Source organism: Nerophis lumbriciformis, linkage group LG08, assembly GCF_033978685.3.
Source record: "Nerophis lumbriciformis linkage group LG08, RoL_Nlum_v2.1, whole genome shotgun sequence".
In the NCBI taxonomy this organism is placed as follows: domain Eukaryota; kingdom Metazoa; phylum Chordata; class Actinopteri; order Syngnathiformes; family Syngnathidae; genus Nerophis; species Nerophis lumbriciformis.
This window is the reverse complement of record NC_084555.2, coordinates 31760001-31787294: the sequence shown is the minus strand read 5'-3', so window position 1 is coordinate 31787294 and position 27294 is coordinate 31760001. Positions and strand designations below refer to the sequence as shown.

General features: G+C 39.8%; 1 protein-coding gene across 3 annotated transcripts in view; it reads left to right on the top strand.

The window, feature by feature from the left end:
• Positions 1–13503: 13503 nt before the first annotated feature.
• The window catches only part of arid1b (AT-rich interactive domain 1B), a 584854-nt gene continuing 571063 nt past the window's right edge, over positions 13504–27294 (top strand). For all 3 annotated transcript variants that reach the window (XM_061968668.2, XM_061968667.2, XM_061968666.2), the window contains exon 1: positions 13504–14815. In XM_061968668.2, the coding sequence (XP_061824652.2) occupies positions 13715–14815 (1101 nt within the window). In that variant the 5' untranslated portion in view covers positions 13504–13714. The remainder of the gene's footprint in view (positions 14816–27294) is intronic.

Sequence of the window (27294 nt, the reverse complement as noted above, 5' to 3'; positions counted from 1 at the left end):
CATGATGTACCATTTTTCATAGTGTGTTATAAAGAGCCTCGCTGTATTGACTGGTGCATATTCCATTCCACATCACTCAAGTCTCCTGTCCATCATTACCACAAACACAACTCAGAGTCCAGGAGGCTTGAGCTTGCGACTATTACAGTGCATTCAGCGGGGGATACATATATGTTTTGAATTGCAAACTAACTACATTTAATATTATTCTCGTTATTAATTTAATTACCTCTTTGGAAAAGTAACTAGTAACTACAATTATTTACTTTTAAAAGTGATTTGCCCTACATCAATAGAATGATGTATCTGTAGCTTTAGTGCAACACAAACTAGTATAGTTGTACAGTAATCCCATTAGACATCATGTCATACATTTTGTAACCCTCTTTTTGCATGAGGCACTGATTTGCCTCTTCAGCACCAGCGTGCCGATGGTACAGTATTTACTTTTTTATGATGACTGAAGCCACGCCACATTTGAAGATTTCACTTACACCGGCCTACCTTGCAATGCTAGCGGATTAGCTTGCGTCGGCGCGCTAACATATGCAATGACTGTCGGCGAGCTCTTCCCATTAGGTTGGCACATCAAAGGCGCTGGAAGAAGTTCTTCACAGGCAGTTAAAAGTGGGCTCAGTGTGGATCTTGTAAATACCATCTTTTGAGTCGGAGCCTCTCGGGGGACACTTCACACACTCCTCCAGTCATGAGAAGGGTGGGAGGGAAAAGGAGCAGTGACAGGCATCAGAAAAGGAGGAGGGGGTAGAGGTATCTCTCTCTCTCTCTCTCTCTCTCTCTCTCTCTCTCTCTATATATATATATATATATATATATATATATATATATATATATATATATATATATATATATATATATATATATTGTATATAAGAGCGATAGAGTGGGGGGGTTCTGAGAGCCTAGTCCCCTGTCACCATCAGGATAGGATCTGTGGTTGAAGAAAATCACTATCCTCTACTTTCCTCTCCGTCTCTATATCTTCTTCTCATCCTCTTCCTCCTCTTCACACTTCACATGATATCTGACAGTGAAAGTAGAGCATCGCCGCGTGCTGTTTCCTTTGAGTCATGTTTTCGGTAACACATAAATATAGAGCGTGCCGCAACTTGGGAATTATGTGATTTTATGTTTCGTACACAGGCAGACACAATAGCATCCGCTCTTCTCTTTTTATTTCTAAACATTTTATCCATGCTGGCTGTTTTTAAGGCTCTGGCGAGGCCCTCAACTCTACAAGGAGCAGGAAGGAATGAGAGATGTGTTTTTTGCAGACTGATCAATGCAAATGTTGTTATTTACCCAAGCCTGAAATGAAAAGGCGATGGATCGATTTGATACCCTTCCATAGGGCGGGCTCGCAGAGTCTGGCTCGCTTTTTGGCCCTCCTGAGCCACTTTCTCCAATATCACTAATGCAAATGATGCTGCCAGGCATGAAAGCAAACCACAATGTGCGCATTCTTAACAAACATACCCACAGTGCAACATTGGGGCTGTGTCTGTCTGATATGTGCTGCATGTGTGTGTTCGGCTGACCCACTTTCTGTGCTTGGCCAAGCTTCTGCTGCTGTCTGCTTGCTAGGGGGAGATCCCTGCAGACTCGTCCAGCCCGCCTCCTGACAGACACTCACCCTGGCATGTCATCCCCCGTGGATTGCAGACCTCTGCCTCTCTGCCAGTGTGCTCCACATATGCCTTGCTGCAGATGCATGATGCAAAGGCCCTAACAGCATCGGCCAATGAGAACACGCTACACATATTCACAGCACATTTCCATCCAGCCTTCTTCCTCCTCCTCCTCGCGTGTTTGTCTGGGGTTATTGTTTCAATCTTGCTGCATCAGGGGGCCCCTGAAGGTTATAAATTAAACATAAATGCAAATGCGCTGAGCCATTGCCGCCCTCCGCCCCTCCCGCCTCTTGCACATACACACTCGTCATTCAAACAGATCAGTGTGTCTGCGAATTAATAGGAGAACAGTGGGCTTTTTTTAATGAGCGGGTGAGGGAAATTAGAGTTGCAAAGCCACAGCGCGGCACACCCCGGACTGCAGCCGAGGCAACGGCTTGAAAAGCCATCATAGAATATGCTAATGCCCCCGGCCCTTTTGCTGTCGGCCTTATAGTGTTGCTCTAGATGAGATCAGAGCTGAGGCTTTGATCTGCCACTCTAACGGGAGCCAGAATCGGCATGTGTACAAAGCACAGAGAGCTGAAAGTGTGTGTGCGTGTGTGTGTGAGAGGCTTGTTCTAATCACAAAAGGTGCGTATAACCAGCTACGGATGCAGAGTTTGACACATGCCGTGGTTAGTTTCGTCTGTACTATCACACACCAATATACTGGAACAATATACATGTTTTGGTGGGGGGTTCTATGTATAAATAGCCATCTGGTCCTGTTGGTGCTACTATACACAGAACATAGTGAACCATGGAGACGTTATTCTTGGACCATAACCAATGTTACGACTTTTATTTTCTGCCATATGGACAAATAAAGGCGAGTGGCTGAGACAGGTTCCCGGGGATGCCACTGGCTTTCATTTGACTCCAGTGAATCAGCTTCCATTTGGAGAGTGAAAGGTGTTGGGTTTTTCTTAGTTTATGGGTAACCCCGCCTGGATCCGCTTCCCTTCACGAACCAACGTCGCAAATGTCAGTTTGTTGTCCAGTGTGACTCTTAAAGGGTCATTGTATGATTTTTTTTTCCACATTTAAAGGCGACCTATATGCAAAAACAACTTGTCTTACCTACTGGTACCTGCTGTTATGTATTTGAGACCGGCATAAGTCTCAAAAATCTGAAATCAAACAATGGAGGCATGGCTGAGATATCTAAAAAATTATCTTGCCTTCCTTCCGACTTCCGCCAAACGAAGCTCTTCCCGGGAGATCCCGAAGCAAGTCTCTCCACCGTGTCCTGGGTCTTCCCCGTTGTCTCCTACTGTTAGGACGCACGCTAAACAGGCGTTTACCTCATCTGGCTCCTCTCGATGGGGAGGAGCACCTCCTTTAGCCTGAGCTCCTCCCGAATGACATAGGTTCTCACCCTATCTCAAAGGGAGAGCCTTTGAGATAGGGTGACCATAGGTCATGTAGATAGGGATGTAGATCGACCGGTAAATTGCGAGCTTTGCCTTCCGGCTTAGCTCCTTTTTCACCACACCAATCCACTTAAAGATCCTGACCAGATGAAGCCAGCAGGACCACATCATGCGGAAAAAACAAAGACCTAATCCTGCAGCCAACAAACCAGATCACCTCAACGCCATGACTGCACCTAAAAATTCTGTCCATAAAAGTCGTAAACAGAATAGTTGACAAAGGGCAGCCCGGGTGGAGTCTAGCTCTCACTGGAAACAGGTCTGACTTACTGCCGGCAATGCAGACCAAGCTCTGACACTGATCATACAGGGAGTGGACCGCCACTGTGGTGGTCCCATAACCCATATTCTCTGAGCACTCCCCACAGGACTTCCTGAGGGACAAGGTCGAATGCCTTCTCCAAGTTCACAAAACACATGTAGACTGGTTTGGCAAACTCTCATGCACCCTCAAGTATCTTGCGATAGAGTATAGAGTTGGTCCACAGTTCCACGACAAGTGCGAAAACCACACTGCTCTTCCTGAATCCGAAGTTTGATTATCTGGCGTAGCCTCCTCTCCAGTACATCTGAATAGACCTTACCAGGAAGGCTGAAGAGTGTGATCCCACGATAGTTAGAACACACCCTCCGGTTCCCCTTCTTAAATAGAGGAACCACTACCCCAGTCTGCCAATCCAGAAGAAACCGCCCCCGATGTCCACGCAATGGTGCACAGTCTTGTCAACCACAACATCCCCACAGCATCCAGAGCCTTAAGGAACTCCAGGCCCTGCCACCGAGGAGCTTCTTACATACCTTGGCAACCTCAGCCCCAGAAATATAGATCCCACCCCAGAGTTCCCCAGGCACTGCTTCCTCATTACGTCATAATTGTGACGACGTGGTCGCATAGTGATGCGGGTGTGGTTCTCCCAAGGATGCAGACGGCTTCGGACACAGCTTGCAGGTAGGAAAAATGATTTATTTTAAATATAAATAATATGATGAATAAACAAAAGGGCTAGCGTGGGAGCTAGCAAACCAAAAGAGCCTAGCGTGAGAACTAGTAGCTAAGAAACAGTAAATAATCGTCGTCATCAGTTGTGTGAGAACAAACTACGAAGCCAGACAGAGTGAGGCCAGAGCAAAGACTAAATAGCCCTCTGATTAGCGCCCGGGCAACAGGTGCGCGTCCCGAACACTAACCAGAGGCAGGTGCGCACAATCTGCCGTCATGGCAACAGAAACAAACTAAACTCAAGGTGCTGAAAACACGTGACACAAACATAAACAAACTCTGATCCGGGCAGCGGATCGTAACAATAATCATCTCAAAAAAAAGAGGCAAACACGTTTTATGAATATCTCTGCCATGCCTCTATGGTTTGAATTAAAATTTTCAGGAGTTATGGGGATCCCAAATACACAAAACAGGTGCCAACAGGTAAACAAAGTTGGTTATGCATAATAGGTCTCCTTTAAGGTGTCAGGGAGTGATGTTTACCAACATACCGTCGCAAAGCAGCCCCACCTGGCATGCATTTCATAACATCACAAAATGTGTTTATTGTAAGTAGTTCATACTTGAAAGCTTTAGCCTCTCGATAAAAAAAAGACAATGGAAACTGGTCTGGAAAATTTTGAGATCAAATATATCTTGCAAAACTGGTGAGACTTCTGGTCACTGAGCATCTGTTCTTCCCTTTGTATTATTAATGTCAACACCTTTTCACTTCAGCTGCTCGCTGAGCAGCCTGGACATAGATGTATACACCACTTTGGTCATTACGTTACAATCATTTTCCCTTTCCAGTTATATGGTCATCATAACATTTCTTCCCCTTTGCCACCCGGCGGTACAATGATCTGGTGTCCCTCTTCAAAGCTTGATTCATGCTGTCACTGAAGGTTCCCAGCAGTGTTATGCACATTACTTCTAAAAAGTGATTAATTATAGTTACTTGCTACTTTCCCAAAAAAGTAATTGAATTACTAATGTAATTACTTAGTAATACATGTAAATAACTACCAGGGAACACACAGAATGTGTTAGGTGTAGACATGTCCGATATATTATCGGCGGATAAATAGTTTAAAATGTAATATCGGAAATTATCGGTATCGTTTTTTTTATTATCAGTATTGGTTTTTTTTGTTTGTTTTTTGTTTTTGTTTTTATTAAATCAACATAAAAAACACAACATACACTTACAATTAGTGCACCAACCCAAAAAACCTCCCTCCCCCATTTACACTCATTCACACAAAAGGGTTGTTTCTTTCTGCTATTAATATTGTGGTTCCTACATTATATATCAATATATATCAATACAGTCTGCAAGGGATACAGTCCATAAGCACACATGATTGTGCGTGCTGCTGGTCCACTAATAGTACTAACCTTTAACAGTTAATTTTACTCATTTTCATTAATTACTAGTTTCTATGTAACTGTTTTTATATTGTTTTACTTTCTTTTTTATTCAAGAAAATGTTTTTAATTTATTTATCTTATTTTATTTTGTAAATTTTTTTTTTTTATCTTCACCATACCTGGTTGTCCAAATTAGGCATAATAATGTGTTAATTCCACGACTGTATACAGGTATATCGGTATCGGTTGATATCGGTATCGGTAATTAAGAGTTGGACAATATCGGAATATCGGATATCGGCAAAAAAGCCATTATCGGACATCCCTAGTTAGGTGTTTTAAGCTTGTTAGTGTATGCCTTTAAAAGGTGGTGCTCAGACTAGCATTAGCTTAGCTGTGTTTGTTAGCTGAGCATTGAGTTTGCAAGGAATGATGCAGCTATGTTCTGTTCACTGGATTGTGTTACCGCTAGTTAATAAAGCAATTAAGTGTGCTTCAGTAGCTGTATCTCTCCTTGTCAACTAATGGGATATTGTAATGTAATTATATAGCACTTTTTCTCTAGTGACTCAAAGCGCTTTACATTGAGAAACCCATTATCTACATTTAAGCTACATTTAAACCAGTCTAGGTGGCACTGGGAGAAAGGTGGGTGAAGGGTCTTGCCCAAGGACACAACAGCAGTGTGTTTGATTCGAACCAGAAGGTTTTAGCTCGCCACTCAACCATCTGAGCCACACCACCGCCACAAACTGCAGGATTGCAGGATTACATGCTTATCACTTCATTGAATTGTTGTTCATTATTCCCCCATAGTAGTATGTATGTGTGTACTTACTGTACATGTTGCCTCTTCTTGATAATTAGACTACTTGTTCCTAGAAAAAGTAAAGGCGTTTGTAACGTCGTTATTATGTACAGTAACAGCGAAACTCCCAACACTGGGTACCAGTGATGGCAAATATTGTACAAAAACCACAGAAGTGGAAATGGAACTGACATGAGTAGTGCGTGTTTCTGTCCTGGCTGCTAAGCAACAAGTTGCAGAATGTACACCACTATGTTCAGTGTTGATGTCAAGAGTCACAACTCTTGACATTCACAGTCCTAGTGATTGCACAATTTTCTTTAAAATATTTTTAGTGTACTAACTTATTTTTACACTTTTATGACAAAAATGTTCAAACACAACTATATTATATTATATATTCTCCACTTCTTATTTTAGTACACTCTGAGGGTAAATAGTAATCTTTCCTTGTAGTTTCACTATAGCGTGGTTAACTTTTTTTTAACACTTGAACGTTGAGATCTTGTTAAAATGATATGGTAACATTAGGGTTGAGTCTGGAATAGAATAATTATATTACAATGAATGCTTTTGTTTTATGAACAAATCAGTGGTATAGAACATTGTTCATATTGCACTGTCGTATTCTTGATAGCTACTTTGTATGTTTCTACTAAGTTGTGAAGCTCTGACTTGTACTGACAACATGTATCCAGCAGGGGTCTTCCCTTTGTCATTGACCTACACTTTAGCTGCATTAAGCACAAGATAGAGTGAATTGCATTTTCTTCTTTTGCAACCTAAAGCAACAAGCAGCTGAAAACATAATTCTCACCATCACTATAATCATTATAACCTCCACACTGGCAATATCGTCATCATCATCATCATCATCATCATCATCACGTTTGTCCTTAGCACCAGAAGGAGCTGCAGCAGCAGCAGCATCCGGGGTTGTGTCATTATTACCAGGGCCATCCTCAGCACCACTCATCCCCAAATCCTACCCCCATCCCTCTTTCATCCACAGCTCCCTCTGTTGATCAAATGCATCTGATCTCATCAAAGCAGAGCCTTTGCTTATTCAAGTCCCAGCAGACAGCCGGCGTCTTTGCTAAGCACTATTTTACATTCATGTTTGAATACCACTGATGGGTTACAGCGGATCTTCTAGAGACTTTGGTTTTTGTGTGGTCCTCGCCTGGAGCCCGGGGTTGATTTATTTTATTTCATCCTCATTTTTTTGTAAATGTCATTATCAGTTCAGACAAGTTACTCTCAGATAAATGAAATGAAATGGGTGGCGTTCTTTAAAAAAAAAAAGTTGCTTTAACATTCATATTTTTTTGCATTAAAGTGTCAGAAGTGAATATGCAAAGTGACCTGTACTAGTTTTTATACATAAGTTTATTTCTGTTATGTCCCTCATATCACAAGGTGACTTCTTTGTGAGGAAAATATTTCTACACAACACGACAGCTTGTAACATTGTTATCCTTATTCCAAAAATCAACATTATTGCACACAGCTTGTCAGTTGCGTGACCGACTCCTGTCAGAGCTGCAGAAAACTGGCTTGGCTTGAGTCAAGGGACACAGCTGATGGTAGGAGAGAAAATCAGACCTGGATAATAACGGCGGCCGATAGGAGCAAACAAAATGAACCAGAACTAAAAACACACAAACACCATAGAATGAATGCAACAGGAGAGTGCTGCAATAAACCAAAAATAAGGAATACAAAAAAAAAAACAACAACGGGCAGATAGACACCAAAAACAACTGCATGAGAGAAATGTTGCACACTCATATTATAATAACAGTGTAAATTTGCTCTAATATAGTGTAAAAAAGGGGTCAAAGAAAATAATACATTTTCATTCCGCTTCTTTAAATTTTTTCTGGGCATCTTTCTGGTCTGGCTTTTCTGGTAGTAGGGGATGGGTACCAAAACTTGGTTCTGTAATAGCCCCGGATCCGACATACCTCATTTTGGTACTAAATAAATGCAGAACCCTTGCAACAAGTGCTTGAAGGTGATACTGTATTGCGCAACTAATGCCTTGTACTGTAAGTAATGTAGTGTTTCAACACACAGTGTGACGCTCTTTTTAAAGATTATTGCCAACTCTACGCCAACAGCAGTGCTCAGTTCCAACACAAATTCTACAGCAGCGCTTGCGACAACAACAACAACACGAGGGGCCCAGGTTGTCGATCTCCACGTGGTGAGCCCTGGAAACTATGCAAACTAAGCCAACGACAACACAGTCCACAAATTAGAGGTAGCATGATGTTGCAAACTTTCAGGCTTCATTCTGATTGCTAAACCTCTGTGCCGCAGCCCGTGCAACTGTCATTCTATTGCGTGTGTGGGATGGATCTGTAGCTAAACACGCATCTTGGTAGCTAAGATTAAGCTACTTGAGTATTGATTGAGTTGAAGCTTATTCCTACCAATATTGCCATGGCGTGATTTCTGATTTAACAAAAACAACAACGTAACACTTTCACATTATGCAGTAATTACAGTGCCAGTTAGATGCATTCATGAACCCCGGAATTTTAAACATCAACATTAAAACACAAGCACATACTGTATAGTGTTCTGCATTGCTGATGGTTTATTTATTATTGTTGAAATAGTTATTTTATTCATAGTATTGAAGTATTTAAAATTATATTCGGTTCAATTTGCATGCCACAAAAGTCAGTACAAATAAAATAGTTTTCAAACAAAAATTGTTTGGTTTTTATTTTTTATCTATCTGCTTGGGTACAATTTTATATACTGATTTGGCAGCGGTATCAGTTAAATCCGAGTTATTCAACCTTTTTTCTTCTGAGAGCTACTTTTACAAACCACCCATCCATTTTCTACCACTTGTCCCTTTTGGGGTTGCGGGGGGCACTCTGCATTCTGTGTTTGTCAGGATGCGCTTCTTTTGGCTCACAAGATCGTACTAAATGAAGTCAGAAGAGTGGCGTGACGCGTTCGGTTTTCTTCTCCCTCATTAATCAAAATGGAACTAAGTAAAAGGAAAAATTCCAAAGTGTGTGATCTTTTTGATGACACCAAATAATGTAAAGTAAAAATGTTTTTCCTCTTTACTATTTGGCTGTTCTGCACAGTTATTAATTTAAAATAAAAACAACAACAGTTATATTTGTTTAACTTTGTTAAATGTTTGATTTTGGGACATAATTCATTAACTTTTTTAAGAAGATTTAAGACTTTTTACTTTTACCAGTGATGTCAAGCAATTACATTTTATCAGATAAATCAAACTTTTACATTTTAATCATTCAGGATTATTCACAGTAAATTACTTGCATGCATAATTTTATGGATTTTCACGCTTTTCCAATTTTATTGTCAGAATGTTATACAGCAGCTATTTTTTTTTTTTCAGTGCACATCATTTATTTGTTTGAAACTTGCTAAGAGTTTTATACAAAGTACTGTGAGGGTTTCTTTTGAAGTGAATTTTGAAGTGTGCATTGAGCTGATCACTGACCATAAAGAAACATGATCTGCCTTTCCGCAGCTAAGATAAAGGGGCATGTGCGGTCAAAATAAATTGTGCGATTAATCTGCGCTTTTACATGATTAATACAATAATGTTTGGTGAATAATCTCAGGAGTTAATGTGTTAACTTTGACAGCCTTAATTTTTAAACAATAATATATATCCTGCCTTTTCTTTTTCTTCTTATACAATCGCGTTTTTATGGCTATTGTGTAATATGACATTATCATTACTAGTGTATGTAATTAATGTGGGGCTGTGTAGTGCTATTGTCATGTATGAATATGTGTCTATTAATGGATTACATGTATCAAAGTGTTTTTGAAATTTTAAACCCCAGGTAAAATAGCAACTACTATTGCACTGCCAATAAGGATCTTTAATAAAACAAAAAAACTATTCGTGTTCTTTTTTTAACAGGTCGGTAGTGACTTTTCAGTGCAATGCCTAGTAGGGTTGTAGGTTTACCAGTACTAATTAATTACTGTGGTACTAGGGATGATGTTCGAAACCGGTTCTCTCGGTTGTTCGATAAGAAAAGAACCGTTCGATAAGAAAAGAACCGATTCCATGGACTCAAATCCCTTTTTGAGAATCTGTTCCCGTTATCGAGGCCACTATAGTAAAGAAACAGAGTTGGTAGCTTTATTCGAATCCCTGGGAATGAATCCCGTCCCACAAGAAATGCCCTGTGGCACATCACAGGAAATGACGTAGCTCAGTCATTAGACTGAGCCACGTCATTTCCTGAAGCTGTCATTAGACTGAGCTACGTCATTTCCTGTGATGTCACACAAGCAGCAAAAATAATGGACCGGAAAAAACGCCTCAAGGCCTGGCTATTCACCTATAGTGATCACAGAGACAAGTTGTTTTTGTGTTACTGTATATATTTGTTTTTCTGAAAAATCTCACTTAATATACTTTGGGTAACAACAGTCAATATTTTTTTTTTTTTTTTTTTAGGGAGGTAACAGTCAATATTTTATTTATTTATTTTATTTTATTCTTATAAAATAAAAGTGAGCTTTTGTTAAACAAAATATTGTTTTTTTTTTCCATATACAACAACCTATCTGGATTCGATAAGAGAATCGATAAGGAATCGGTTCGATAAGAGTATTCGATAATGGGCTCGAACTCGATAATTTCTTATCAAACATCATTCCTATGCAGTACTAATGATTTAAAAAAGGTACTACACTGCATTTGAGAAATACTGGTACTTTTTTTCATACCCCGGCCGATAGCATGCCGAGGCGTATGTCGTGAGTCATCATCAACAGACGCACACACACAGCACTTGCAAGTAGAAACCGTGTGTAGACAGAAGAGGGAGAATGGTAATATTTTATCTTTAAAATCAACGATAAATGATGGGCTATAGCACCTCTCTTCAAGCGGCGCCTTAAAACATAGCAAGCCAATGGCCAACGTCCGTCCACATACTGTTTTGGCTACTTCTAAATCACTAATTCTTGGCACCATTGCGACAATTAAACTATGTTTCTTACAGGAAGAGGAATAGCTAAACGTGCTTCATTACACATCGTAGGAAAATACAATAGCGAACTGCTAACGGCAAGCTAACGCTCCTGAATGTAAACAAATGGGTGGATCTACACAAATATCGATTATAAGAGGACCAAGTACAGGAGCCGTAGCTTGTCGTTACTACAATGTTTACATCAATATTTTCTATTATCAGAAAATCTTTTGTCTTTTTTATAAACTCAGTAAATATGTCCCTGGACACAGGATTACTTTTAAATATGACCACTATATGAATCTGTAACAGCACGGTGGCACAGGGGGTTAGTGCATGTGCCTCACAATACGAAGGTCCTGAGTTCAATCCCGTGGCTCGGGGTCTTTCTGTGTGGAGTTTGCATGTTCTCCCCTTAACTGCGTGGGTTCCCTCCGGGTACTCCGGCTTCCTCCCACCTCCAAAGACATGCACCTGGGGATAGGTTGATTGGCAACACTAAATTGTCCCTAGTGTGTGAATGTGAGTGTGAGTGTTGTCTGTCTATCTGTGTTGGCCCTGTGATGAGGTAGTGACTTGTCCAGGGTGTACCCCGCCTTCCGCCCGAATGCAGCTGAGATAGGCTCCAGCACCCTTTGCGACCCCGATCCGGACAAGCAGTAGAAAATGGATGGATGGATGAATCTGTAACTTATTGGTATTGGATCAATACCCAAATCTGTAGTATCAGCCAAAACTTATAAAAAGTATTCAAACAACCGAAAAAAAAAGGTGCTTATTACATTTTACCGGAAGTGTAGATAGAACATGTTGAAACACAATGTAAGCAGATAGAATAGAATAGAATAGAATAGAATAGAAAGTACTTTATTGATCCCCTGGGGAAATTTAGCGATATTAACAGATATTAACAGTAAATAAATAAATAGATTAATAAGCCATCCATTTTGGTACTGGTATCAAAATGCTGGTATTGGGACACCCCAAGTTCCCATATGGGTAGTGAGTGTGCCATACACTCACTGAGGCTTCATTTACCTATCACTACTAACCAGCTAAAAACTCTTCCTGTCAAACTTAAATAACACAAGGTATGTTTGTGCAATTATAGTTAGTTTGAGACCACGTTGACCTTTTTTTTCTTTGGATATTATTTTATCACATGATAATATGATGCACCTGCAGCAGTCAATCCTTGAGAATAATAGATTGACTTTATAAGCAAATAGTTTTGAAAAAGGTGTAATTATTACTGTTTTTTAATCAACGCAGGGTTGTCGTTTAAGCAGGATGAACCAAACATCCATCCATCCCATCCATTTTCTACTGCTTGTCTCTTTCGAGGTCGAGGGGGTGCTGGAGCCTATCCCAGCTGCATTCGGGCGGAAGGCGGCGTACACCCTGGACAAGTCGCCACCTCATCATAGGGTCAACACAGATAGACAGACAACATTCACACTCACATTAACACACTAGGGCCAATTTAGTGTCGCCAATCAACCTCTCCCCAGGTGCATGTCTTTGGAGGTGGGAGGAAGCCAGAGTACCCGGAGGGAACCCACACAGTCAAGGGGAGAACATGCAAACTCCACACAGAAAGACCCCGAGCCACGGGATTGAACTCAGGACCTTCGTATTGTGAGGCACATGCACTAACCCCTGTGTCACCGTGCTGCCCCTGAACCAGGGGCTCAGCGGCCTAGTGAGATCGGTAGGTCGAGTCATACCAAAGACTATAAAAATGTGAGCCATTACCTCCCTGCTTGGCACCCAGCATTAAGGGTTGGAATTGGGGGTCAAATCACCAAAAATGATTCCCTGGCGTGGCCACCGCTGCTGCTCACTGCTCCCCTCACCTCCCAGGGGGTGAACAAGGGGATGGGTCAAAAGCGGAGGACACATTTCACCAGACCCAGTGTGTGCGTGACACTCATTGGTAACTTTAAGTTTAACCAAACATCATGTGAAAAAAAAGCAACATGGATCAGCTGACTCCACTCCGCATTTTCCATGTGAAGCGCGCTGGAACCCTGGAGGTGGATGAGCTGGTCTCTCTCTCTCTCTCTCTCTCTCTCTCTCTCTCTCTCTCTCTCTCTCTCTCTCTCTCTCTCTCTCTCTCTCTCTCTCGCTCTCTCTCGCTCTCTCTCGCTCTCTCTCCACCCCACAAGGGCTCGGAGAGGCTGGGATACACATCACCGACAACCGGGATGGAGGAGAGAGGCGGAGGGGGAAAGAAAAAGTTGAACCTGGCAAGACCAACTTTCAACATGACGCTTCATTGACGCCTCCACTGACGCCATCACAAGAGCAGCTAGATTAAAGCTCGTGAAAATATCTTTATTTTTTTTTGTTTGTTTGTTTGTTGCATTTCCTTGTTTTGTTCTGTCCGCGCGAGGCTGCCCGAGGCTGGCTGACATGTTGGAGTGAACATGGCCGCGCAAGTGGCATCGGCTCCCGCCAGAACTAACAACAAGAATAAGAAATTATCCGGCAGCTTGAGCACGGAGCTCAGTTCGGGGAAATCCGGAGGAGGAGGAGGGAGCGTACAGATGCTGGGCGCGGGAGATGGGACCCTGAATGACGTAGACCATCACCGCCGACCGGAGACCAGCATGGTGCGTTCAACTTCTACGGGTCACGGCAAGGATGGGAATAACCACGCCAACACGTCATCCGTGGAAACGGCACTGATCACGAACCATAGGCGGAAATGCGTCGGGGGCGGTGCACATGGAGACCCCCCTCAGCCGCAGACGCCCCAGCCGCAGTTCGGCCAGTTCGCGCCGCATCTGCAGCGTCAGATCATCCACAGCAACAACAACGGCCATGGCGGCAAAGAGAACCTGCTGGGGGGTCAAGGGGAGCAGCAGCAGCAGGTGCAAGGTAAAGGTGAGGGCCACCTTAAACCCACGGAAGGGATGATGTCCACCAGGTATGACCACTCTCACTTGGGCAACAACTCAGAGTTCAACAACAACTATTACACTGCCAGGTCTTACGAACAACATGGCGGGCAGCAGCAGCAGCAAGGGATGGGGATAACATCAGCACATATGGACAACTCCCATGAAGCAGGCTACCAGAACAGCCAGTACAATCAGTACCCGCCCTATAATCGGACGGGGTACAGCGGCGGGGCCTACGGCATGATGGGCCCCGCTGGGTGCAGGCAACCTGGCAGCATGATGATGAGCAGCAACTCCTCAGCAAGCCACAGCAAGTCCACACTGGGGGTCTCTTCCAGTGGTTTCCAAAGATTCCCGGGGCCAACTCAACAACAACAGCAGCAGCAGCATCCCTCAGGGGCCACACCGACCCTCAACCAGCTGCTCACGTCCCCGAGCCCCATGATGCGGGGCTACAGCGGGGCGTACCAAGACTACAGCGGATCATCCACGCAGCAGGGCCTGGGGAAAGAGGCAGGCCCCCAGTATGGGGCCACCTCGGCCCACGGGTGGGGAGGACAGCCCAGGAACCATCCGCATTCTTTGAGTCCGGGCAATGGGGGACAAGGCCTTGGGAGAAGCCAGGTAAGAATGTGTTATTGTTTGGTGTTTTGAAATATTATACAGCATATTGTGCCACTTATCTTATCAATACCAAAATTAGGTTTATTTAGAAAAACAACAGAACAGAAAAAGATAAGCAAAGGCAAAAGTGGCACTGGCTTACTTTTTTATATTACATATGCGGTTTATGCTTAAATACACCACATAACACTGTAAAAAAAATAATTCCAAATTTACAGCAAATTACTGGCTAATAACTGTATTACTTTCAAAGTAACATTTACAGCTGTGAAATATCTTTACAGCCATCTACCGAAACTGCAGAGCTGTGATTTTACAGTTAATTACAATAAAGTTACAACTAAATGCTGTAACTTTATAGTTGTAACTTTATTGTTAATTACTCTCTCGTTTTAACAGCATACCGCCACCTACTGTACAAGAGTGTGCAATATAGTCTACCAAACCCCTTAACGGACAAATTGTTGTGATATTACAGAGGACTATGATTACAGTATGTTACTGTTAATTGCTGTGAAATATATATTTTTTACAGTAATTTTTTTGATGTTACAGTGTATTTTAATTACAGTATTTTACTGTGAAAAATGACTGTTCAATGCTGAGAAAGCCTGGTACATTTTTTTTTACAGTCTACTGAAACTAAAAGAATAATAACATTTAAAGATGCCTTTATAAAAGGTACACACATCAATTATTCACTATACTTACTGTATCTTCCCTACTATTCCTTAAGTTAGTATTCCTGAGAGTTATTTATTTGTTATAGTAGAAATACACCATCAACAGGATAGACTGAGGGCATGTTGCGTTCAAGCAAAGTAAAACACCTCCATGAAATATTAATTAATTCGCATAACAACGTTCATGATTAAATACTCAAGTTGGTGTGACTCGCAAAATCTGTCTGCACTGCGAATGCAGCACTTGCATGCACATCTGTCATTAAGTTGAGGAAGGTCTGTACAAAAATTTTTATTTTGAAGATTTGTTCCACTAGACGCCATGTCATTTGAGTACACATGCAGGACAAATGCAGAGATAAGGAAGTATAAATGTTTTTATTACAGGATTCATTTGATCCTAGAATGTGTAACATTGATATTTTTTCATATGACAAAGCCCTTTCTTAGTATCTGTATTTTTACGACTGATGTTGTCTTCCATGAGGAAAAAAAATGTTAGTCACATTGCAGAATTTTTTCATCAACAACATCCCCTTCAAGTTATCCAAACTGTAGCATCTATTCTTGGCTGCAGCTGGCAGTTGAATGTCTTGCTTTAGGGCACATCAGTGGGAACAGCGATCATGGGAAGGGAGCGAGTGTTACTAAATAATTACCCACCCCCACCCACCCTCACCCCTTGTTCCCATCCCTTAACCCCTCACTCTTTGGGGAGCGCTGTGATGAAACAGTGCTGATGTCAGCAGTGTGGACATCCATGGAATGCCGGAACGATTGTGCAAATTTTTATTTTTTTTCAGAGTGAGACATCATGGTGTTTTGGATGCACTCAATGGTGCACACTACTTGATGGCACATCTGGACAACTGGAGGGCAAAAAGGGTTAAACAAGATGAAACAACAACAACAAATTATAAGTTCCATTGTTTCAATAGAAAACAATTAGTGTTAGAAGCTGGGCAATTTCATCAAACAGCAACAAGTTTGATTGAAGCAAACTGACATTTAAGTAACTACGTTAATAGCCAACATAATGCACCTCAGACTGTGCAAATGCATATTAGTCCGCCCTGCCAGCCCCCTAAAACAAATCCACCTTTTTATGTCTGGCCCAACATTTCAGCAGCATATTCACACCACAAAAGCCGCATGTTTAATTCATATTTGGAGCGCCAACACTGTTCCTCTGTGCGCTGACAGGCAGTGTGATGGTGTTGTGCATAATAGTGCATCCAAATTGGCCCAGTGATTCGACTGTGCTTCACTTCAGAGTGCGTTTGGTTGGAGCGCGCCTGTGTCACCTGTTGGCACTCTTTCCCCTCTTTCAAATTTAATTTCCCCCCTCACTGCCTCTCTTCAGGAGTGCGCAGTGAGCGAATCCACCGCACCTCATTTACACTTGTATTCCCCCTACACACACACAGACACACACATTCACCCATCCCACTTGCCAGGACCGTCACCAAAATGTCTCCAATGTTGTCTGTGTTGTGTATGTGCGCTCTTATCATCAGAGATGATATACAGTATACATCATTTTGCATTTACAGAGGAAGCTATAAGCTTGGAAACGACTCAAACCAGCACACCGGTGGACCTGTTTTAAGAAAAAAAACCTTCTTATAAGTTCTAATGGACAGCAAATTAATCAGTTAAAGACTCAAACTATTGCCATTGATTACGTTTTCACATTCCTGAATGTAATAATCCCATATGGAACTGGTGTAGAAAAAAACGCAAAAAGATACAAACAGTGGCTTTTGTGAACCGTTCCACCCCTACTTCATATGCACCTAGGGCCTAATGTATTAAGAGTTGCATGGATTTTGTACTATATTTGGTGTGCATTCAAATCCCAAAAACATTGTACGCAAGAAAACAATTCAGATATATCACAGTCCAAGCACATTTCTTTGTTATGTTACATCCATCCATCCATTTTCTACCGCTTGTCCCTTTCGGAGTTGCGGGGGGTGCTGGAGCCTATCTCAGCTGCATTCGAGCGGGTAGGCGGGGTACACCCTGGACAAGTCGCCACCTCGTCGCAGATAGACAGACAACATTCACACTCACATTCACACAATCAAAGTGTAATTGATCGCAGAGATGTCTGCATGACTGGACATGCCGAGGCCACACACACTTATTAATACGCAAATCATATTGAACTTAGCCAAGCGCCTGAGATCTGCACGCTCTGCCCAATCACAATTCAGTAAGCGGTGCTTCTTTCTTGTGGTTCCAGTTGAGACTGTGACAATGCTGTGGGCTCTGAAAACCGTACACAGGATTATATTAAAAAAATTATCAGGCATCAGGAAGAAGGTGAAGAAGAAGATGGATGTGCATGGCCAAACAGACGAGGGGACTATAGCTGAAGTAGTGCTGCTCCCCATTTGAAAAGATAGTTGCTGCAATAATACATACAACTTTAGAAAAGGTAGGTGACTTTGATTACCCCAATATAAATATAATTTGTGTAATTTACAACGAAAAGTGTTCATACAATATAACCTGCTCACAGCCAAATTATAGTTTCAAGTGAAGATTATATAATATTTGGTTTGCAATCTTTTAAATTTAAACATGCCAGCACTATCACAATGGATATAAAATACTTCGACTCTTGTTTGGTTACTCAATTTATTATTACAACAAAGGAGAGCTCTTTGCGGTAGCAGCTGTACGTGACACAAAGTCGGGCCATTCCTCCACCGTCTCTGGTGCCATTAACATGCCGCAACACCCAGCTGCTGCCACTGTCAGCCCGACTGGCCAAGCACATGATGTGCTGGAGTAACAAGAACACATTGTGACAGCAATAGGTGGCAAAGACTAAGTTTACACTGCAGGCCAAAGTGGCCCAAATATGATTTTTTTTTAGATCTGATTTTTTCCAGCTGACTGTTTACACTGCAAGTAAAATGTGATTGTTATCAGACTCCATTGTAAACGCACACACGCACCAACGTGGCACCAATGTGGCCCCAATGTGGCCTCGACTTCACTTGCATGTGCACTTCGATAAAGTGCAAACAAAGGAAGCTGACTGGGAGGAAGTTGCTCCTACTTGAAAATAAAATAAAAGTCGCAACGCCTTTAAAAATTAGTGTTTTTGTACGTGAAAGTAAATGAAAGTAATATAATGTATGAATGGATGTATACAGTGTAATTTATTTGGTAAGGTTGCAATCTTTTTATGAGTAAGTAGAGGCGACACAAACAGCGTGGATCTACGGTAGCTTTATTTTTCAACTCACATGTAAGCAAATGCGCCACGGCGTCAATTCCGTTCTTTCAACAATCACTATTTCTTCGGAATAAATAAAATATATTCATATATTACATATAGCCTATTATTTGCACACTATTGACAAGTGATGCACCGAAAATTTGGTCGTCTTAAATAAAAAAACCAAGCCGGATGTTGTAATGAAATATCCATTTCCGTTGGCGACTGCGTCTTTCCGGCGCACTTGAGTGACGTAGCTTGCCCAAGGCTGACGAAAAAAATCACATTCAGGTCGCATTGCGTTTATTTATTTATTTTTATTTTTATTTTTATTTTTTTAATTTTTTTTGTCCTGTCCAGCTACTCAGGCAAATCATATAGTTGATGTAGATGCCCACATCAGCTGTACAGATTTACTTAACAAAAGAGAAGTGTGGGATACTTCTCTTGTTGCCTTATTTGTATTTGACTTTATTAAATGGATTTATATTATTATTTGGTGCAGCCGGGCCGGAGCAGGAGGGGATGGAAAGAGAAAAAAAGGAAGACATAGGGGGAAAGAGGGGGATAAGACAGAGAGACAAATACAACAGCAAACACAACAATAACAATAACAACAACAACAACAGAACAACATCAGCAAATAGGATATGTACAAATATGATGGTAAAAGTGATAGAAAAGAAGCAGTTAGTGAAATAAATATTAACAATACAGAAATGACAATGAACATTATTACACTACAAATGGAGCAATACAAATACCAATAGAAGTAGCACTATTGATAATGAATAATAACAATAATTACCTTTATTATGAACAATACAATTGTTTCAAATGCAACAATACATACATACAATACATTGCGTTTAGACTGCAGTCACATTTGAAAATATCAGATTCCAATTGGACCACTTGATGTGAATCAGAATCTGAATCTGATGCCAAAAGGTCAAATTTGAAGCACTTTGGAGCATTTAGACTGGAAAAAAAATCTGATCTGTTTCACTTGAGGGCAAACAAATCACATTTAGTATGCAGTGTAAAAGAGGCCTGAATGGTTGCCTACATAAATGAATAAATGTCCTCACAAACAATAATATGAAGCATTAAATGAAGTGGCGAAAAAGTGAATTTGGTAACCTTGCCTCAATCTTTGTACGTTGTTGAAATCAAATGTTGGCAAAGCCCGAGCCACCACCTCTGTGTGTCGCCAAAGTATTCACAGCCTGTAGAAATGTGCGTGAGGCAACGCACATTTCTACATCAAATTCACTCTTGGTGCATCTCAACTTTGCTGGTCTGCCAGAAAATAGGAAAAGGTAGCAGGAGGAATCAGTGTTGCCAGCTTTGCAACTTTGTTGCTATTTTGAGTAGGGGAGCTCCAAAAAATCGATTAACATCGTGCACACATGTTTCCATCACTTACATAGCTACAGTATGTGAGCTGCAGTGCAAAATTACCGTCACATTTAGCAACAACAATATGCTATTTCAGCCTATTTTTTAAAGTAATAATAAATAATCAGACTCACTGTCACCATGTCTGTAGTTGAGTGATAGATAGTTGTAGTTGAGTGATGGACGTGCAGCAAAGTCTTAAAAACTTAAAGTCTTTTTTATTTTATTTGTAGTGTTTTTTACAAAGCTGTTTGTGAACTTGTGGCCGTATACACAGGGGTTTATCAGAGTTGCCCATGAGGAACGAAGTTATTAATTATTGATGCCATGAAGCCCACAACTTAGAAAAACGACCGTTTGATCCCCTACTCTCTAAAATGTTGTGGGACATGACTCAGTTTTCTCAGGTTGTGTGGCTTTAAACAGGCTCTCATTACTGTTATAACAGCATTAAAAAGTAAATGTTGTATCCTGAACTGTTTCACCAAGTGGACGCTATAAGATTATACGTAAAAGATATGTCTCAACTCTATTTAAGGAATTTATTGTTGATTGCATAACTTTGGAACGCTTGCTGAATAACACTGTTTTGCACATTTTATGCAAGTGAACGTCATGGTTGCTTTTTGGTAAATAAGAAATTCTTAGTCAACATTATTGGTTGTGAAATAAAAAACAAAACAAAAAAAAAACTTTTTTTTTGTTGTAAAAGCAAGCTTATTTTGTTTTTTTCCAGGGTAGTCATTATGCATTTTAAATAAAACCGCAATGAATAATTTATTAAAATGAGTAATTAATTAGTAAAAAATGTTTCCATTAATTTTTTAATGAGTGTAAAAACTTAAAATACACGGAAGTAGTTTACCCACAGCTGCTGCAATAGAGCGCACACAAGTTTTTTTTTTAAAATAAACATAAACCTATATTTTATATATTATTTTAATTATATATTAACGCACACATGTTTAAAATGCACTTTCAATTTTGAGGATATGCATTGTTGAAAAATAAAAGTAAAAGTTATGGCAAGCAGAAACATCTTTGTTTTTTTAAACTTTTTTCTGCAAAATACGCATTAGGTTGTAAAGTGTGTTTTAACCGATTGCCCGATTAATCGAACAAATTAATCCATAGATTACTTGATTACTAAAATAGTCAATAGCTGCAGGCCTACTTTTAGTTAAATTCTATTTTGGTAAGTATTTGCAATTGAGATAAAACTAATGTTATTGCTCATTTTGAACCATGATGTGCAGACAGCCAAATGCACTTTGAAAAAATGTATTATATATTGAACTGAAATTCAATGTACAATATAGTAATCCACGACATTATCTCGAAAATCAACATCTTCTGCATTGGACATTTGTTTTTGCACTATACTGTTTTCCCTCCAATTACACTTAAGGCTTAAACTTATGTAAACAATAGCAATTGTCAGTCTTGCCTTGTTCTCTGTGCCATATGTACCTTTGGTAGCAATACAAGCACAGCTGTGCGACCCTCATGACTTATTCAAGTTTATGTCATAAATTACATAGTATTTTCTGTGTCATCCTACATGTGCAACAAGGATCTGTCTGCTATCTGCTAATCTGAACAGACACACGACACACAGAGAACAATAACAGTCATTAGTGGATAATAATGAGCACTGGTTACATTGGAAACAGTGTTGTTGCTCACATCATTATAGCAGCAACTCATTTAAATGTGGTCTGGGAAAATAAAAGCAAACACAACATGAAAGCATATATTTACAGTTTCCACCAATTTCCACTATTGTGTTCAATTTGTATTCTTAGTCCATATCAAAGGCAAGAGCATTCCAATCCTCAGTCATACAGCGCTTACCTTGAAATGATCCCTACTCGCTCTGCTTTTCACTGCATACTGTTTACATTTCTCTCTTATGAATTATTAGTGTGATACGAACAAAGACTTTATAATGGGAGCAATGCATCAATGTCACATTGTATTATGCGCCTATCGCGGAGAGCCTTGTGCATAGTGATGGGCCTGACCGTGGCTGCCGGAATGGAATTCATGCAGCATGTTGTGCAGTGGTCAGACTAAGATAGTGGGTGTAGTGTGTGTGTGTGTGTGTGTTTGTGTCTCAGTCTTTCTCCGAGACCTGACGCACCTCTGTCAGCACTATAAGTCCGACCTCCATCCCGCCCCTCTCTCATCATCCTTTTACTCATCCATGCATGTGGCCTTGCCCCCCTTGCTGTCAATCATTTGTTGAGGTTGTTTTGTGTGTTGGCCAGCCAGCACAGTGCTGATTAGCAACACCAGAGTGAATTTTTTATTTGCTCTGTTCTGTCCGATAAGAGCCCTGCTCAGCGGTTTTCATCCTTCTTGGATGAAACATCAGGCCTGCTTAGGTAATTGGCAAGCTGGGTTTCTTCCTTGTATACCTTTTTTTATAATAGAGTAGAACAGGGTTGCTTGCCACAAGAGGGCGCTGCTTGAAATTGTTTTATTGAAATTTACAGAATTAGAATCAGCGCTCACCTACATAGTCTTCTCAAGAATAAGACAAACTGTTTGTGTCTTATTAGTGCTGTCAAATGATGCATTTTAATTAGATTAACCACATTTTTTAATTTTGATTAATCATGATTAATTTCAGGATATTACTTGCTTGCATAATTCAAGAGTAACTTAAAAAAGATACCAATATTTGGACACAAATATAATTATATTGTCAGAATGACATACAGGAACATTTTTACAATGTTTTACTTGAATGCATGCATAAAAACTTGGTATTAGTTTAGCGAAAGTCCTATCAATGCCGTCCTGTTTCAAGACCTCCACCATCGTCCCTGTCCCCAAGAAAGCACATATCACAGGACTTAATGACTACAGGCCGGTGGCACTGATGTCTGTGGTCATGAAGAAACCTACTCAGTGCCTAGTGGTTAGAGTGTCCGCCCTGAGATCGGTAGGTTGTGAGTTCAAACCCTAGCCGAGTCATACCAAAGACTATAAAAATGGGACTCATTACCTCCCTGCTTGGCACTCAGCATCAATGGTTGGAATTGGGGGTTAAATCACCCAAAATGATTCCCGGGCGCCGCCACAGCTGCTGCTCACTGCTCCCTTCACCTCCCAGGGGGTGAACAAGGGTGATGGGTCAAATGCAGAGAGTAATTTTGCCACACCTAGTGTGTGTGTGACAATGATTGGTACTTTAACTTTAACTTTAATCAGGGATTATTTTGAAGTGGAATTTACCAGTGAGTACACCAGTCGGAATCTTCTTACTCATTTTTTCACTGATGTATGCATTGACCTGATCACTGACATGATCACGGTTAAGGTAAAGGAGAATGTACGGTAAAACTAAATTGTATGATTAGTATGCGTTTGAACATGATTATTGCGGAAATCTTTTGTGATTAATCACATGAGTTTACTCATTATTCTTGACAGCCCTAATTTTAGTATTTACTCTACAGGGCCAAACCTTGGCCAACTTCAACCTCTGGTATTAAAACATGAAAACAAATATACACATTTTTTGTTATATGTAATACAAAAAAAAAAAGTATAAAAAAATCAAACATTATTAGTGATTGCTCTTCGACACAATGAAATGCACATTGTATTGGTTTATAACTAAACAAAACTTAAAAAGTGTGAAGGGACAACTATAGACAGTCCTTCTAGGATTTGGCGGGCTTATTTTGTGATTTTTGTGGCCTAAAATGCCTAATTCGTGGCAGCATTTTTAGAAAGTTGCAGCAAAAGTTGCAATATTTCAAGGCTTATTTTGTTTTAATAACATTACATTGTTTTGATTTTATGAAATGTTTTAGGTGATCCTTGTAACGTTATACTAAAAAATCACACAGTTTTAACAGAAAATGGAAAACAAATACTGTATTGATGTTATACTCATTTATTTTTTACTACAGAATTAATAGCAGACGTTTGATGGCAGTAAAAGCACATATACTCAGAGTTCAATATAAACTGACTCTCCTGTTTTAACTAATTATAACCAATACTTGTGAATAAATATACTTACAGGAATAAACACCACATTATTCTAGGTAAAGGAGAGACAATGAGAGCTAATCATCACACAGGGAGTGTCCGCCCTGAGACTGGAAGGTCGTGAGTTCAAACCCCGGCCGAGTCATACGAAAGACTATAAAAATGGGACCCATTACCTCCCTGCTTGGCACACAGCATCAAGGGTTGGAATTGGGGGTTAAATCACCAAAATGATTCCCGAGCGTGGCCACCGCTGTTGCTCACTGCTCCCCTCACTTCCCAAGGGGTGAACATCGGAATGGGTCAAATGTCGAGGATAATTTCACCACACCTAGTGTGTGTGTGACAATGGTTGGGACTTTAACTTTAACTAGCATCTCCAACATGTAAAGGCTGCCTCTTTGCTAGGTCAGCATTGTAAAGGTATGATAAATATATACATGCATGTAAACTAGAAAGTGAGCACACCAGTGGGTTGCTAAATATACTACATTATCCAGAAGGCTTAGCGCTTTGGTGAGGATCAGGAAGCATACCTAAGTTATGCGGGAGGATGACAATTGAGTCGTTTGAGCAATAAAAAGTTTATATATTCTTACGTGTAAGGTTGTCCCGATACCAATATTTTGGTACATTCTCTTTAAGTTTGGTTGTCACATGCACTCATATCAATTCATACAGTACATATCACATGCAAAGTAGGCTGGTCAAAAGTTGTTTCCTGTTCATTTCTCTTTGCTCATTTTGTGTTAAGATGCATTATGTAATGTATTTGTCTTCACATTGTGTAACACTGCTGGAAGAAATAGACCAAACACAAATGTCTGGGCTGTTCTCTGGAGGTTATTGCCATTTTCCCCCTTAATATTGAAATTGTGAATTAATATGCAATAATTTTTTAAAGGTCCTCTTCTCATGTATTTTTCAACTAGCACAAGTGTTATCTGAGGTTGGGTCGCGGGGGCAGCAGCCTAAGCAGGGAAGCCCAGACTTCCCTCACCCCAGCCATTTCGTAATATATATATATATATATATATATATATATATATATATATATATATATATATATATATATATCAGGGTTGTCAAATTAATTTTTTTTAAATCAGATTAATCAAACTGTTGAGTTTATTACCTGCTTGCATAATTAAAATTTGTTTAAGAAAATACCCCAATATTTGGACACAAATGCAATTTTTTTTGTCAGAATTTGATCAAAGCACATTTTGCCTAACAGCTTGTAACAGTATGTATAGTAAGAATTAAGAGCACATTTAGAAAGTATTTGCAATAATATAGGAAACAAAGTACAGATAGTAAACACACCCATAAACAACTTTACATGGTGCAGCATTTTCATCTGCATTTACTCTCAGATGTTTAAAATGGGCACAGTTGATAGCAAGTTATGTATAAAGTGTCTGACAGCTGAAGGAACTGTAATTCGTATACTGTGGGAGGTCAGAGAATAAAGAGCTGTCTATTGTGAGATGTGCCTGGGTTGTCCATCGTAGGCCATCGTAGGTCACGTTACCTGCTAATAATGTTAGCCAAGTTGGCTGCTGATGTGTGAACTGCAGACGGCTGAGGGAGTCGTGTATGAAACAAGCTCAGCTTCCTCGTGAACTTGACATGATGTCACAGTTAAGGACTACACGCCTGCAGTCACATAAAAGTGGCAAAGTTTGGGCCCCAGAACCGTTTCATTTGCCGTATGGAGGCAGCGCTTTTCATGCTTTTAAACCTCACAATACCGAAGAAAAGAAACACAGACAGAGGCAGCAATTTATCGACGATGGCAAAGTTATTGAGCTCATTTTCATTTACCGGTCGATTGATTGACTTATATTATTGTCCAACTTTTTAATTACCGATACCGATATCAATCGATACCGATATCAACCGATACCGATATATACAGTCGTGGATTTAACACATTATTATGCCTAATTTGGACAACCAGGTATGATGAAGATAAGGTCATTTAAAAAAAAAATTAATACAATAAAATAAGATAATTAAAAAAAATAAAAATTCTTGAATAAAAAAGAAAGTAAAACAATATAAAAACAGTTACATAGAAACTAGTAATTAATGAAAATGAGTAAAATTAACTGTTAAAGGTTAGTACTATTAGTGGACCAGCAGCAAACACAATCATGTGTGCTTACGGACTGTATCCCTTGCAGACTGTATTGATATATATTGATATATAATTTAGGAACCAGAATATTAATAACAGAAAGAAACAACCCTTTTGTGTGAATGAGTGTGAATGGGGGAGGGAGGCTTTTTGGGTTGGTGCACTAATTGTTAGTGTATCTTGTGTTTTTTATGTTGATTTAATAAAAAAAAAAAAAACAGAAAAAACGATACCGATAATAAAAAAAACGATACCAATAATTTCCGATATTACATTTTAAAGCATTTATCGGCCGATAATATCGGCCTGCCGATATTATCGGACATCTCTAATATATATGTGTATATATTAGGGGTGTAACGGTACGTGTATTTGTATTGAACCGTTTCGGTACGGGGGGTTCGGTTCAGTTCGGAGGTGTACCGAACGAGTTTCCACACGAACATATAAAGCTAAGCTAAATATAAACCGAGGTACGTACCGAACCGAAATTTTTGTATACCGTTACACCCCTAATATATATATATATATATATATATATATATATATATGTATATATATATATATATATATATATATATATATATATAATATATATATATATATATATATATATATATATATATATATATATATATATATATATATATATATATATATACTACTATATATATATATATATATATATATATATATATATATATATATATATATATATATATATATATATATATATATATATATATATATACTGTAATATTTTTAATATCAGATTTGTATTATTTCTTCTAAATAATGCAATTAAAATCTTACGAAATACTTTGACTTGCAGTCTTGTCAGTACAGCACTTTTATTGTTAAAACCGTGTGTTGTTTGTCTTTGAGTTTAAGGTCTGTCTTCAGTGCTGCTTCGATCGTGGGGGGGCGGGGGTTTGGTGGTAGCGGGGTTGTATTTTGTAGCCCGGAAGAGTTAGGGCTACAAGGGATTCTGGGTATTTGTTCTGTTGTG